Below are 15,092 nucleotides of genomic sequence, written 5' to 3' on the forward strand. Positions count from 1 at the left end.
AAATTACCACAACATGTGAAATGCTTCTCAGTCTGATAAGCAGAGCCTTGTCATGGGAATAGTGTCACAAGGCCTCCTTGCACCATGGCTCTCATTTCCATATGTCTCTGGTTTAGATATATAGGAAAGATGCTTGATTATATCTCTTCATTAACAGGAAGGTTCATCTTCTCAGTGTGCCTTGAATGTCAATGCAAAGCAGAAATGAAAGAAATCAAAATAATTAGCAGGAGTAGCACATCTGTGAGGAAACAGTTTTCTCCAGCACAAAGCTACTCCCCAGATGCCAGAAAGCCATTTTTATTTGTCCTCTCCTGCTTGTTCTCAGGGTCTGACTCCCTCTCGCTCGAGCTTCCAGTAGCACTTTGGGCAAGTAGAAAAAAGCACAAAGATTTTGGAGGGGGGAAAAAAACCCCATAGTTCAACCACCAGCAGACCAAAACAGTGGGAATAGGAAGATAGACATGGAAAAGCAACCCATCGTACTCCATTCATATTGGATTTGCTTGCTCTCCACATAAAATATTCCTTCCTGCCAGTGGCAGACTGTCTTGCTTCGAACATACTTTGCCATCGCAGCTTTCAGGAAAAACTCTTGGGACTAGGAGGATTTTGCTTTGCTGTTGAACCATTTTCCCCTAACTTTTGTACCTGCAAGACAGTAATTTCTTACATGTCCACCCTCACTTTGGGCTGTCTTAAGATCATTGGTCGGCACTTCCCTTTAGTCCTGAGAACAGATAGCTTCTTGCCTATTGCGCACATCTGGCTTCTGTTCAGAGACCTGGCAGCATTCAGCACTTTTCTGGACAGGGGACAGAGAAGGTGGCAGCAGAGCACATCCTGTATCCGAGTTGGCACCAATGTGCTTTCTGCAACAATCAAAACCACCAGGAAGCACTAAGTTAAGATTTACAATTGTGTTCTCCAGGGGCATTTACTAACCCTGGCAGGCAAAACACATCATTTTTGGAGCTTCCCTTTTTGGGGAGCAGCACTGTGCCTTTATTTTGCTTGATTATTCATGTCACCTTCTTTGGATGGTAGTTCTGATGTGCTGAGCTGCCACTACAAGAGCTTCCTCTTTCCACTGACTATCTAAGGAAAGTCAGCTCCTAACTTGAGTGCTTGGGAATCTCACCAGCATAGATACTTAGAAAAAATTGACTGATAATGAAAAAGCTTGGGTTTTTTGTGGATTTATTTTCCCTGTGCACTTTGAAGTTCTAGGGAAGAGCCCAAAATTTCTTTGAAAACTGAAAAAGTATTCTGCTTGGAGGCAGTTCGGGTCATAACTTACAGTTTGTGTTTTGTGAGCTGTCTGATGTTCACTATTTATGGGATGTTATTGGAAGTCATTGCATTACTCAAAAAATGACTAAATGACTATGTTGAAGTTGATTGGTAGCTGACACTGCCATTAGAAGCTGAGCTGGTGAACAGGATATCAAAGGGAAGACTGACCCAACTAAAAAGTAAATGAGGTCAATGGAATAAAGATCCTTTTTTGATATAAGCACCTTTAGTATAATAAAGGAACAATGAAAGATCAATAAAAACCTGTTTAATTGCAAATATTCAACTTTTTCCTCTAAGTGTTAGCAGCTCTTTAAAAGTGAGCTGTGTTTTAAATCTGAGGGGATATGAAATCCTCCAGGATAGAAGCAGTTTGTCAAATATTTGTAATTTAAATAAAAAGAGGAGGAAATGTGCAAACTCTTCCCATATTGTCCAGAACCGTTAAAGCTATGTGCCAGAGGTATGCTGCCAGTGTAAAAAAAAAAAAACCAACATCATTTTTATTGCTTTGGGGACAGGGATGGAAGGAACCTGTGAACGGATGCTAAGAATGAAAAGCTGTGCCTGAAGCCTGATGGGAGTTTAGTTTCTTTTGATACACTCAAAACTGTGTCAACCCTTTCCATGAATATTTCATTCGTTTTTAAAAGGAAAATGATCACAGTGCTAATACATTACTCTTTTTTTTTTTAAAAAAAAGTGTTTTCAAAATACTTATTTCATTCCTTCCCTAAACCCTTCTACAGTAGCCCACAGAAATACTGTGCTGCATAAAAGGTTAATAAGATTCTGAATAAATCAAGAATTTGATATATTCTTTAGCTGTTAGCGTGAAGAAATTCTGTTACAGTTTGCAGTCAGTGGGATCATTGACCTATATGGGACCACAAACAGTCCATAGTCCACATTCATGTATCATTCCGAGTGTACCTTGAGTTTAAAAGATCTGTAATTGCTATGTATCTTCAAAAAGCCAGAGGACTAGATGGCTCATGGGATAGAAGAATGGAATACCAACCATTTTCTCTTTAGATCAGTTGCTCAGACTCAGTTGTGAAAAACAGTTCTTGAGTATTATTGCCATTGAGAGGTTGTTCAGCGACCTGTGAGGGAAGAAATCACTGTGTTTCCTAAATAAACGGTTTTCCACAGCATGCAAAATTCTGCATGCCAACACCTGTTGGTACCTTACTAACTTGGATAGCTAATGAAAATAATACAGAGAGGAACAACAAAAGGTATTTTTGTTTTACTGGGCTGTTGAACATCCTCTGTGAAGAAACAGAAGACATCTTGAGTGGATAATTCCCTTGGTATTGAGAAATAAAGTGCAATAGCAGTAGTGCCCCAACACTATCCTCAGGTAGAAAAAACTGCTGGTGCAGATTATCACTATTTCAAATTCCTTATTTGTGACATTACTAATCCAGTTCTTTCTGAATGCTAGACAATCTCAGAAGGCAATTTTGGCTTGTACCTTTGTGCAGGAGATAGGCATATACAGGGTAGTGTGTGACCTCTTTTGAGCTCTTCCTTCAACAGTGCATTGTTGGAGAAGTTTTCTAATTCCATTAGGGCAGAGCCAAATCTCAGACAGAGTCTCAGATGAAGCACTATATACTTTCTGTTTAAGGTTTCGTTGAGCATTTGTAGAAGCGATTGAGTTGTCAGGTATTGTCTGAGGCACAGAACAGTCACAACATGAACATGCCCCTTCATGGCCTTAGTCTCTTCTCCTTTTTTGCATACTTTGACATTTGGACTTTCCCCTAGAGCATGTCCCTTAGGGCCAGAGGTTGTCACACCATGATGTCCCTTTCCTTGGGCATGATCTCCTCTACCTCCTCTCCCTCTTCAGGTTTCTTCCCCTGCTTCTTTTTCCCCATGGTCTTTTTGGGTGTTCTGTGGATCACTCCCACGGTCTTTTTGGGTGCTCTATGGCTCACTCTTGTCTGCCCTCCCAGTCTCTCTGGTATTCTACACGAGATATAGGTTAGTCTATGTTTTTTGTAAGTGGTGCAGCTTTAAATGAGATAGGAAGTTCAGGACTTAGTAAAAGCAACTAGACATTCAAACCGGAGTCAGTAGTATTTGTTGGTTTAGCAACTCAAAAGCTAGTATTTCATTATGATGTTGTTTGTAAGCAGAGTAACGCCTGTGTAGTGAGCTGTCTTAAATTCTCTTACAGTTCTACTGCAGAGAGGGTGGAAATAAAAATTAAGTATTGATATATGAAAACTTTTAGAACAACTTTCTCTGGCAGTTAAGTCACCTTTGATGGCTGAACCTTCTCTCACATAGCTGCTGTAAGGCAAAAATCAGTGCAGGCCTAAGCATAAGACATCACTTTTCAAGTTGATGCATATACCTTCATTCAAAGCTGGACCTTTGTCTTCCACCCTGTGTCCCAGTTGGGCTGTAGAACTAAAAAATTCCCTGCCTGCTATGTGTACCACCTGAGCAGCGGCTGCTTTCCTAATCTCTAGGTCAGAAGAAGTTGTCAGGTTACTGGAGAATAAAGCAAGGGTTCACCAAAGCCTGGTTCTTAATGTAGAAACGCCAGTGATGCAAACAGGTGGGGCAGGGACTGGACAAAAGAGCCTGTTCCAGCCAGAGATGGGTCATTATGCTTCTTATTTCAGACAGAGCTCTTACAACCTTAAGTCAGCTAGATTTTGCCATGTTAAAATCACATACTTGAGCTGTTTCCTCCCTTAGCTTTCTGATAAGACCAGGTCAAAAATTACAGCATAAAGCTACATGACTTTCTTATTTTTGGAATATTCTACTGTATTTAGCAGAAGGTTTTAAAACAGTGTTTTAAAATCCCTCTCTGATATCTTCAGCAATTTCGATAATCATGCAAGACTTCTAGAAATCTTTCCATGTGGAAAATCTTGAACCAGTAGCAAGTAAATGGACATACGTCCTTGCACACAGGGAACCTGAGCTTTGAATATTTAGTTGAATATTTAGCTGTTATGGTCTGTATGGCACAGCTAATCTTACATAAGGTAAAAAAGTAAGTGTGGCTATGAGATCTTTTCCACACCACAGCAAGCTATCCTCCCACTTTGTCAGGGATGCATAACTATAGCATAAGGTTTAATCATGCCTGTTAATGCTTAAGCAATTTCATATCTACAAGAAAAGGCAATTTGCTTGTGGCTTTGAATTCCCAGAAGAAAAAGTACCTATTTATTTTCCTAGCATATTGAGCTAACAGAAAAGAAAAAGAGATAATGTTAGGACAATTAAGATTTTTTTGAAAAAGGGAACTGTCACACTAATTACCTTTAGCTGTTTGGATGCAATAAAAGGAACATAAAGTCATAAGGATTTCTTAACAGTAAAAGAGCTTATATTAGAAGAGAAACTACCAATTACCCTGTTGATTGTTAAAGCTCACCCAGCTGCACAGAGTGAATTTGAAACCTGTGATTCTTTCCAAGGTGAATATGGTGACAAAATTATTAGCCATTCTCAGTACACATCTATCTTAATTAAAACCTATCCCCCTGTGATGATGATATAGGCAGCCCAGCTTCTCCAGACACTCACAGCTGGCATCTGCATCAATCTTGTTGACAAAGACACTTCTCGAGAGCATGAGCTATAATGTTTTTCCCTCTGCCATGCAGGGCTTTGAAGGAGAAGCATTCCTGTGGGCTCTGCCAGCCCTTGCCATCAGCAGCTCAGCACTGCCCCTTGACGGCTTATGCTTTTGCTAAGGGGTGTACGTAACATGAGCTAACATTAGGCTTTCTTTTCTGCTCCCTATGAAAATAGCAATAAGCATTCCAACAGTCAGGTCAACATACACCGTACCTTCATGGCTACAAAGCACCTCCGCTGTGACAAGTTGCAGCTTCATGTTGTTTCAGAACAGGACTTTGGTGGGGGAGTCACGCTTGACAGGTTTTCACGGGCCACCTGATTTCACTGATACACGTGATGGGCAGCTGACAAACTTTAGAAGAATGAGAGCAATAGAAAAATTGTGGCCATAATGGATTTATCTCAAGCAGCTGTGTATCAAATTGTGCTTAGGTAGTTAAAGGAAATTAATCAACTTATTAAAAAAAAGAGATAGAATCTTATGAATAGTCCCAAACACATGTGGAGTTACTGTAGGTAAATATTTTTGGAAATGATATGCCAGAGTGTTTACATTAAACAGTGAAGATAGCTGCTTCTCAATTACACAGGTTTCTGCTAAATGATTTTAGATTAAAGTGTGAAAAATGAGCCTCTCAGCTACATCTTTAAAATTTAGACTGACAAAAAATGGCTAAGAATTTTCTTACGTACATAATTTTTTAATACAACACAACACTCCTCTTCAATTAGTAATTTACTTCATATAATTACAGTTACACAGAAAAATTAGAGAAATTTAAATGGAAATACTCTCTTTAAAATCCCTTTATAAAAAAAAGAATCTGTGTACATAGATAGTAGTAATTTTTCAAAGTCTGTAACTTCATTAGTTTAAAAGCAAAAATCCAAACCACAGCTGTTCCCATACACCCAAATTGCTTAATTGGACCATTTTATTTTAAATATTGTAAAGCAAATTCAGAAGGACACTACCCTCATCGTATCGAAATACAAAAGCGTTAGATTAAGAAAAGTGACTTTTTGAAATCTGGGTGTGAGAAAACTGATACTGACAATGACATATTAATGTGTCAATGATGAATAAATACCAGAACTTAAAATTCAAACCACCAGCAATCTCATACATCTTTTTTTTTTTTAAAAGGATATAAAAGATTCAAATGTCAGAACTATAATGTCAGAACTGTTTATAATGTCAAGTGATGCATGTTGCATTGTCTTAGTATATTCCATTGATCAAACCAGAACCTGGGATAATAATTGCAGATGATGGAGCACATTTCATGTGCAAATGGACGTGTGTTTGAAGTGAATTTGGAAGAAAAACATTTTCATATTTAAGTCTTAATAACTGTTTCCTTCAACCTGCACTGATCCATGCACAAATGGATAAAGCTGATGCTTCTAACAATGACTAATATTAGTGTGATGCCTGCAGGGCACTGTCAGCCAAGGAGAACTTATTCTTATGATATAATGTAGTAATTTGATAAAACTTGTTGCAGGCTTGAGAGAGAATCAATCCCAACAGAACCAGAGAGAACTACAATTTTCCCTTTGCAGTCAGTTTGCGCAGTTCCATTTCAGCTCAGAATTAATCTTGTTATTTATAAAGTAAGGTTGAGTTGTTTTTTGCCTAGTTTCCTAAGAAAATGAGGCATATGTGATCATGCCATCTGTGAATGCCTTTCCTGCACTCCTAACAGCTACCACCTTCAGAGACAATTGCAACCCAGTTTGAAAAAAGGTAGAAGTCTCAAAGAGACTAAATTGCTAAAAGCTTTTGCCCAGGTATCTGGGCAGGGTAAAGATACCTAAATTAGTACTCCCTGTCAGGGAAAGGCAGGAAGAATTCAGCTGTTAAACAGTCTGTTTGGCAGAAGCCAGCAGTCCCATCAGCAGGGACGAGTCATGATACCTCTTACCTTTCGTCTCATGCAGCCGTGGCAAAAAGCCCAGTGAAAACAAGTTGATTTGGAAAGGAGGACATACAAGTCAAAGGACACAAATCTTTGAGAAACCAGAGTGCTTACAAAATGATTTGGTTTCAGCTATTCTTTGAACTTCTAATTTTACTCTACAAAGATAACAAAATTTCATTCCAGTGCTTCTATAAAAGGTTAATTTGAAAGAACAGGAGCTGAACCCAGCCAAAACCATCAAAACATCACATTATTTTAATTTACAGATGTAATAAAATTGAGAGTGGTAGAAAGCTTGTTAAGGAGAATGCACATCTCAGGAATATTAAGCTGACTGAGGTGTTTCCCAGAGAACTTACTCAGATTTTGAGTACTGATTAGAGCAAATGTTAAGTTAATGCAAACCAGCCTTTGTTCTTAATTGATCCAGATAGTTACCAGTCCTACCTAGAAGTTTATGTCCACACTTTAAGTAGTAGGTTAAAGAGCCTGTACTTAAAAGAGAAATCTATTAGTTCTGTGTCTTCTAGAAAGGTTGTATTTTGTGATATTTTTTAGTGTTTTATTGATTACTCTGAGCAGTATTCACAGAGACCAACTAAGTTATTTGTATTGCATCAAATAGCTTTTCTGTTATATGTGGGCAAAGGTTTGTGTTCTGTGGCTGCCACAGTCTTTAGCGAGGGAAAGAACAAAGAAAAGGAGATATATGGAGTCAAAAGTGAAAATGGTTACTCCTGGATCGGGCTGCTCAATATTGTCTGGGCAGGCTTTGACGACATCAAGCTCTCTGAATGTATCAAGTATTATCTTCCTTGAAATGATGACACAGATGCCACATCTGTCACTGGATCCTTCAGATGCTGTGTCTCCTGCCGCTCTGTATGACTTTGAGTACGTTGGAAAGGTCAAAACTTTTCGTAATCAATTCCATTAGGTCCTCGTCTCTTTCCACACCATTGATAAATTCTTCTAAAGTCAGTTCCCCTAAAACGAAATCAGGTATTCCTTAGGAACCGAAGAACCCAGCAATCACTCTCAACCCAACACAAGGCCATTCGTGCCAGATTGAATCCCTCAAGAAGGTTCTCTGTGATAGGAAAACGCAGGCAGAATATTTTCTGTTATTTTCCCACTTTGCAACAGACCCTAGAACTCAGACTTGCCTTTTTCTGTTAAAAGAGACCAAACACACGTTTCACAGAAGTCTAGGACAACTATGAGTGCTCAGTATCCATGGTGACAAGAATGTGTGAAAAAGGCACTAATGAAGCCTGTATCAAGGCTGAATTTAGCTGGATGGATGGACCACTTCTCACTGAGCTAACTGGAATTTATCTTATAGCTGGTTTTAACAGAGATTAGGGCACGGTTTGCTGAGGATTACCAGGCAGACTCCCTGTGTTAACTACTAGGATTATTTAGAGCCACGATAAGATGCATAAAAATAGCGGTTAAGTGGTCTGATTAGATAAATTCTTCCAAGCAACTGAAATAGTCAGTTACAGCATGATTTTTGGGGCTCATGTCAAAATCAGGTAATATCTTGGAATTTGCGAGACAACTATAAAATCTCTTTTATTGAGGAGCAGGAATATCATTTAGCATTCTTCCTCTTCCTGCTCTCTTCCCTGTCAGCAAAGGCCAGTCCCAGGCATGTGTCTGCTGGCATGGTACACAGAAGTGTACGCAATTCTCTGGTTAGCAATTATTCCAGTGATACTGTTTTTCTCTGAAGGGGGAAACACAGCTTGGTTTAAGAGGAAGAGCTTGATTCTTTCCTCTGAAAACAGCTTAAAGTTTCTTGTTAAAATCACAACAATGAATGATTTCTCAGTGAAATAAGAAATGACAAGAGGCCAGGCAAAGAGGAAGCTAGCTGGATGACTGAGGGTCCCAGGGTGCAGGGGTGCAGCAATTCAAATTGCATGCACTTCTGGTGAATGATTAGCTAGATGACTTTTGGCTATTTTTGGATTTAAGTACTCCCTGGAGTTTTTTCGTGTTTTGGTTTCTGTTCATGGCAACCTTGGAAACTTCATCTGGTGTGAAAAAGCAAAATGATCAGCATTTGAAAAATGTGAAAACCACTTTCTACCCATGGGCAGTAAAGGCTGCTTCCTCTTTAGTCATACGGGTCCTCACTGCACTGGTGAGCAGGCTCATAGATGCACTATTAAAGTGGAAAGACGTCATTTGATGGAAGTCCTGGCTCTTAGGCTTCGGTGAGAGGAGTAAGACCCTCTCCAGGGGCTGGAGTGCAGTGCCCTGAGGATTTTCACACCTCCTTTTTCAACCCCAGTGCCCTTATACAATCATCCCGGGAGCAGAGACAGAACAAGCTGTCTCTGTAAGCTTGTCTGCGTCCTCCTGCTTTGCCACTCATCTGTTCACTTCCTCCAGTCTCTCCTCCTGTTAATCACAAAGATGATTAGGGAACTGGAGCATCTCTCATGAGGAAAGGCTGAGAGAGCTGGGTCTGTTTAGCCTGGAGAAGAGAAGACTGAGAGGGGATCTCATCAATGCTTATAAATATCTAAAGGATGGATGCCTAGAGGATGAGGCCGGACTCTTTTCAGTGGTGCCCAGCGACAGGACAAGGGGCAACGGGCACAAACTGGAACATAGGAAGTTCCATCTGAACATGAGGAAAAACTTCTTCACTTTGAGGGTGACCGAGCACTGGAACAGGCTGCCCAGAGAGGTTGTGGAGTCTCCTTCTCTGGAGATATTGAAAACTGGCCTAGACACGATCCTGTACAACCTGCTCTAGGTGATCCTGCTTTATCAAGGGGATTGGACTAGATGATCTCCAGAGGTCCCTTCCAACCCCTAACCATTCTGTGATTCTGTGATCTCTCCTTCTATCCTAGGCACTCCTCTTACTTCCCATCTCCTTCTCTCTGTATTGCCTTTGACTGAGGTCTTTGGTTGGATGGAGTTCCTGGACTTGTCAGATGGACATGCTGCATTATTTTCCTGCTTATGCAGGTCAATTGGTCTTCAATTCCCTCCTCTTGATCCCAGGCTATATATTTTAAAGTACCAATACCAGCATGCAAGCATACAAAACCCACTGCAGTTACCAGTGAGATGTGGTTACACTGGCATGCCTAGACTCATTGTACCTGTGGCTGCTCTCAGATTTCCTTGAGCTCATGAAAATAAATTGCAAAGCCATCAGGAGATTTGTGTTAAGAATTGCTCCCTACAACCATAGGATTATTTCTTGTATTTAATGTGAGGAAGGACATTGCAACTTATTTGTCTATTTGCACTTTGATAAGAAGCTACAAGGAGGTAGCATAGTTTAAGCTAAACTTGGTAAAATTTGTCCTATTCCTCAGGTGGGGCTAGTCCTGCTGCTTTGAAGCTATCTAAAAAATAACTGACTATGGAAAGCAGTTTGAAATGGGAGTGTTATGAAGATAATTCTGAATAATTCATGTTCTGGCATTTCGTTGCCAAAATGTAAGACACAAAAGTTATTTTTTCAGCTAGTGGTCTAGCTCAGATAGTTATTACTTGCAGTAAATGTATGGCCAAAGCAGGGGCCAAAGTATGAATAATCATAGAATTTGGGTTAGATTCTAGAATATGACTGTAAGTTATTTGGAGTCCTGTGGTACTTTGCCTTCACCCAAAAGATGGGCCAAGCAGGTAGGGAAAAAATCCTGTACAAGTTATTCACATGCATTACAGCATCACTGTTTATACTCTGATTATATATTGCAAACAGCTTTTTTAAAAGTCACCTTAATACACCAAATAAGACCAGAAAAATGAGCAAGAAATGCCCAGAATTCCTGGTTGGGATCTCATTTTGCTCTGCAACGCTTTCCTAATATCCCTAATTTGTCAATGATTGCAGTAATTGACATAAAATGTAATTGCCAGTGGAAGGAGGATTTTCATGATCAGAAGTATGAGGGAAGACATTGACATGTGACAGGTTTTCTATTAGAAACAACTCTGAAGCAGTGAATTAAAGTTTTAGTTTCCAAATGCAAGTCCAATTGGCTTAATCTAGCTATCTTGAGAAAAAACAGTAACATGTGTCTTAGCATGTGTTAACAATCAGCCTTCAAGGGACATCCAATATGTTGTCCAATCTTTAGAAGATGCTAGAGCCTGTGCAACCATGCATCTTAATTGGTTTTCTTATCCATTTTAGATAGATTAAGCCAACACAAATATACTAAAAAAATACCTTGATCACACTTTCATTTTGCTGTGCAAGCAGAGCACTGGCATTTTGGGTGAACAGTGCAAGGACCTGTGTGTTTTAGCCCCTGTTGCATGTAATGCCTATGTCGGCTTAATACAGTCAGTTGTTTTACACTTCGCTGTAAAGCTGAAGTAATGTGGTAAAGAAGAAAAGATTCAGCCGTTCAGTTTGTCTAAACCAGTCAGTTCTTCAGTAGTGTGTTCAACTCCCCTCTTGATCCCATACTTCCTTATGTGGGAAAATCCCTGCCAACACCAAGAAAACCTAGGTTCTTACCGTCGTTGTTCACATCTATCTTCTGAAATATCATGCTTGTGAACTCTTCAGCAGACATGTTAGTGTGGCCATTAATAGCCTGGATAGCCTGAAGGCAGAAATGCAGAAAGTTCTTTCAGACTTTTTTTCCCATGGAGCTGTGAAAACAACACACTGGGAACTGCAGTAATTGCAATGCAACTCTTTAGTTCACCAACCCTTTCAAATATCACTAAATAAATAGCTATTTCAAGTAAATCTTCAGTAATGAGGATTGGAAATTTAATTAACATAACAGCCTGAAGATTACAGCTTAATTTACATATCTCCAAAGGTCTTCTGAAACCATGTGGCACCTCTGCTTTGCAATACACTTCAGATTCCACAGCAGCATTTTTATCTGGCCCTAGAGAGTTCTGTGTCTTCAGGGAGTGCCCTATGGTCTGTGTGATTTAAATATAGTATTATTTTTCACAGCTGAAAGCACATGAGGAGAAAGCCTAAGTAATTTTTCTATTAAGACACGTTTAACTTAGTAATCACAAATAAAGTCAGACCAGCAGTCCAGGAAGTTGGGAGAAAGTACTTGTCCTTCAAAGAAATTAAGAAAACCAGAAGTCTCCCCTCTATTTTTTCTGTCATAAAGGGACCTAATACTTGGATTAAAGGTATATGTGAATATTTTTGCAAAATTGTATCCCATTCACTGAGACAGTAGTTTTTGCATTATGGTGATCATTGGGGTTAATAAAATATGAGCCTATATGTTAATACCCACTGGTCCAGAAGCAACAAGCATATGTTTACAGAGTTGGACTCAAACTCAATATCACAATTAGTGACTGTAAAAATACATAGATATATATGCATAAACACACATGCATATATGTTCTGTAATGGACATACTATAGAATTTGTTTTTCTACACCTGAATTATCTTGAGATGAACTCTGTTGTGTAAGATAATTCACTATATGTGCCAGTTGTTTCCTTCAGTATTTCCGATATTCTTTTAGAACTCATATATTTTAATAAAATGTAAGTTAAACCTATTCAGCGCTGCTGTGGAATTCCTGACCATCACTGTCTTTATCTTACTTTACACAAACAAGTTCAAAAAGGCAGTAAGAATTTTACAAAAGTAGGTACATAAACTTGATTGTATTACTAATTCCTACTTTAGATACTTTTGGTGTTCCACATGTCTGACCCTGATGCAGTCTTCAGAAGAAGGTTGTACCTCTGCCACAGTTAAATTTGTGGTAACGCTAAGAGTAAATCAACGGTTCCTGAAGTACTTGAATCACTGACTACCACAGAATCACCTTAAATAATAAAATAGAATAACTGGACTGTAAAAGGCACTGAGAGTGTGCATGGTTATCTGGAAGGAATTTTGATGGTTGATAATTATCCGCTGCTCCAAAGTTTGCATAGCTGTAGGGACAGGTGAAGTTTTAATAGGACTTCTGTGATTTAAATTAAAAAAAAAATCTCGGATATGACATATCTTTTCGGATAAGTTCTTGTTTACTGATACTTAGTATAAGCAGGGCCCTTAATGGCTGTGAGCCTGTATTTTTATTTTTGTTTAGAGCCCGCTGATTTTAATTTAGCCTAGGTCAAATGACTTAGGCAGGTTTAAGTTAAAGTTCTTGTACCCCAAAAGAGAAGAAAACACACAGAGGTTTAAACTGGTTTTAAAACCAAGTAAGTTGAAAAAGAAATCTTCTTTACATTAAAAGGATTTTAATTCTCTTTTTGGATAAAGCCCAAGACAAAACACAGTCATTTCATTGCCGCTGGGTGAAAAATGATGGAAAATATCTGCAAAAGAAAGATGTCATTAGTCTTAAATGAGGAGAAATCTGGGAGATGCAGCCTGTCCTTCTACCTTTAGAAAGCTGGTCTTTAGAAGGTGACGCATCAACTTTGTTTGTTTGACCCTGTGGCTCCATCTGGCTCCAGTTCCTTTTAATTTGGGCAACAGCTCTTGAAAGGCTCTAGCAGTGACTAACCAGGCACCAGCAGTAATACAGAATCCAGGAAAAAGTACATTCTTTGTTTATCATGACATTAAATCCCTATTTAGATTTTTATGCTCCCTGCAGCAAAATCTTGATCTGTAAGGAGTCCTGTACATTTAGGGAGCAGTATTAAGTCATTCATACTTGCAAGGATCCATGTGATATCTTTTGGATGAAAGCAGTTACCGAAGTGCAAAATATTATTTCACTAGAGCAAGTTGAAAAATACAGAAATCACTTTAAAGAAAGAATTACACTTCTTTGGTTTTATGGGTTTGAAATGGACCTTCATGGGTTTGAATTTTCTGCAAAATTTTCTACAATATTTGTGTCCAAATGTCACTGCATGATTTAATGATAAAATTAAATTTCCCCAATTTAATTTTAAAATAGGGGCAATAGCATTTGTAGTAAACAAATCTAAAAGCCTTTCAAAAAATTAAAATATTGGAATATTTTGATGACATCTATATTGTTTCTTGCAGCAAGTTCAGTTTGAGAAACCAGTTTTCCACAATAGACTGGCACAAACACTGGTAACCAGCCACTTTATTCATTATGCTGCTTCAGTTCTACTCTGCCTTATAGTATAGTTTATCACAATAATGACTCTACAGTTTTTCACTTTCAGTGAAGCCTTATATCTGTAGAACTGTGGTTTAAAGTAATATACTACTTACATATGTTTACTTCAATAAGCAAGAAACTAATGGCAGGAGTGTCGCTAGCCAGAACAATTCTGGTTTTACAACTGTAAAACATTAGGTAAAGTACAGACAATCCATTTACAACACATGATGAAACCAGTGTTTCAGGGGCAATGCACTATGTCAAATGCTCTTGCTATCGGTCATAACTTGCTTACCGTGAATATGCTTAATAGTTCTTTTTTGTCAATACATCCGTTTCCATCAGCATCGTATAGCTTAAAATACCATTTCAATTTCTGGTCAATTTTCCCTCGTATAACCAAATTTATTGCAGCTATGAACTCCAAGAAGTCTATAAATCCATCCTAAGAGAGAGAGAGAGAAAAGATCTTTTTAACAACAACAGTTTTCTGTTCATTCTGGCAATTTCACAGCAACGGGTCATTGATTTTGCTGTAATACCCACTGATTTATAAAGCACCTTAACACAGAAATCTAGTGTGGTGTTTAAAAAGGATGCGCTCGACTGGAAGCACTATAGGAAGGGGCGTTAGCACAGACAGTTTTGTTCTCCCCTGAAAGTTGGGGACAGTAGGGGTGGGGGGACAAATCTGTTCTGAGCAATTGTTATTGACATTTTTTGAGGAGAAGAGAAACAGTTTTGTGGTAGACTTCCACATGTAAAAAAGGGGAGTTTGGGATATCTGGTTTGGTACTAATAATATGTCTACAGTGCAGTTGCTTATGTTCATATGGGTACTGCAGAACTACAGATGATTTCCAGTGCAACAGAGCTGCTCCAGGTGTTATTCATCTGAGAGATCACATAGTAAGTGTTGTATGTGGTAACCAATGACCTGTCACGAACTCCAGGTACTGTGTCTTTTCCATATAAACATCAGGTCTCTTTGACTAATACATTTTGTATGGGATATAAACCTTCAAGTCATAAACTAGTTTCTAAATAGCAAGGATTGGGAGATATTCATAGGGAAAGAGCATTTCAGATCGATTTCATTCCATATTTTCTGCTTCCTTCTCTGAAGCTGTCAAGGACAGGTCTCCATGGTCAGGTGGTCTAAGCCACTAT

The 15,092-nt window shown here is 38.8% G+C and overlaps 1 protein-coding gene across 1 annotated transcript in view; it reads right to left on the minus strand.

The window, feature by feature from the left end:
* Positions 1-5,679: 5,679 nt before the first annotated feature.
* The window catches only part of GUCA1C (guanylate cyclase activator 1C), a 38,081-nt gene continuing 28,668 nt past the window's right edge, over positions 5,680-15,092 (minus strand). The window contains exons 2-4 of the mRNA XM_054813094.1: positions 14,218-14,367; positions 11,347-11,434; positions 5,680-7,829 (exon numbers count right to left, since the gene is read on the minus strand). Coding sequence (XP_054669069.1) covers positions 7,699-7,829; positions 11,347-11,434; positions 14,218-14,367 — 369 coding nt within the window. The 3' untranslated portion in view covers positions 5,680-7,698. The remainder of the gene's footprint in view (positions 7,830-11,346; positions 11,435-14,217; positions 14,368-15,092) is intronic.

This window comes from Grus americana, chromosome 1 (assembly GCF_028858705.1).
Source record: "Grus americana isolate bGruAme1 chromosome 1, bGruAme1.mat, whole genome shotgun sequence".
NCBI lineage: Eukaryota > Metazoa > Chordata > Aves > Gruiformes > Gruidae > Grus > Grus americana.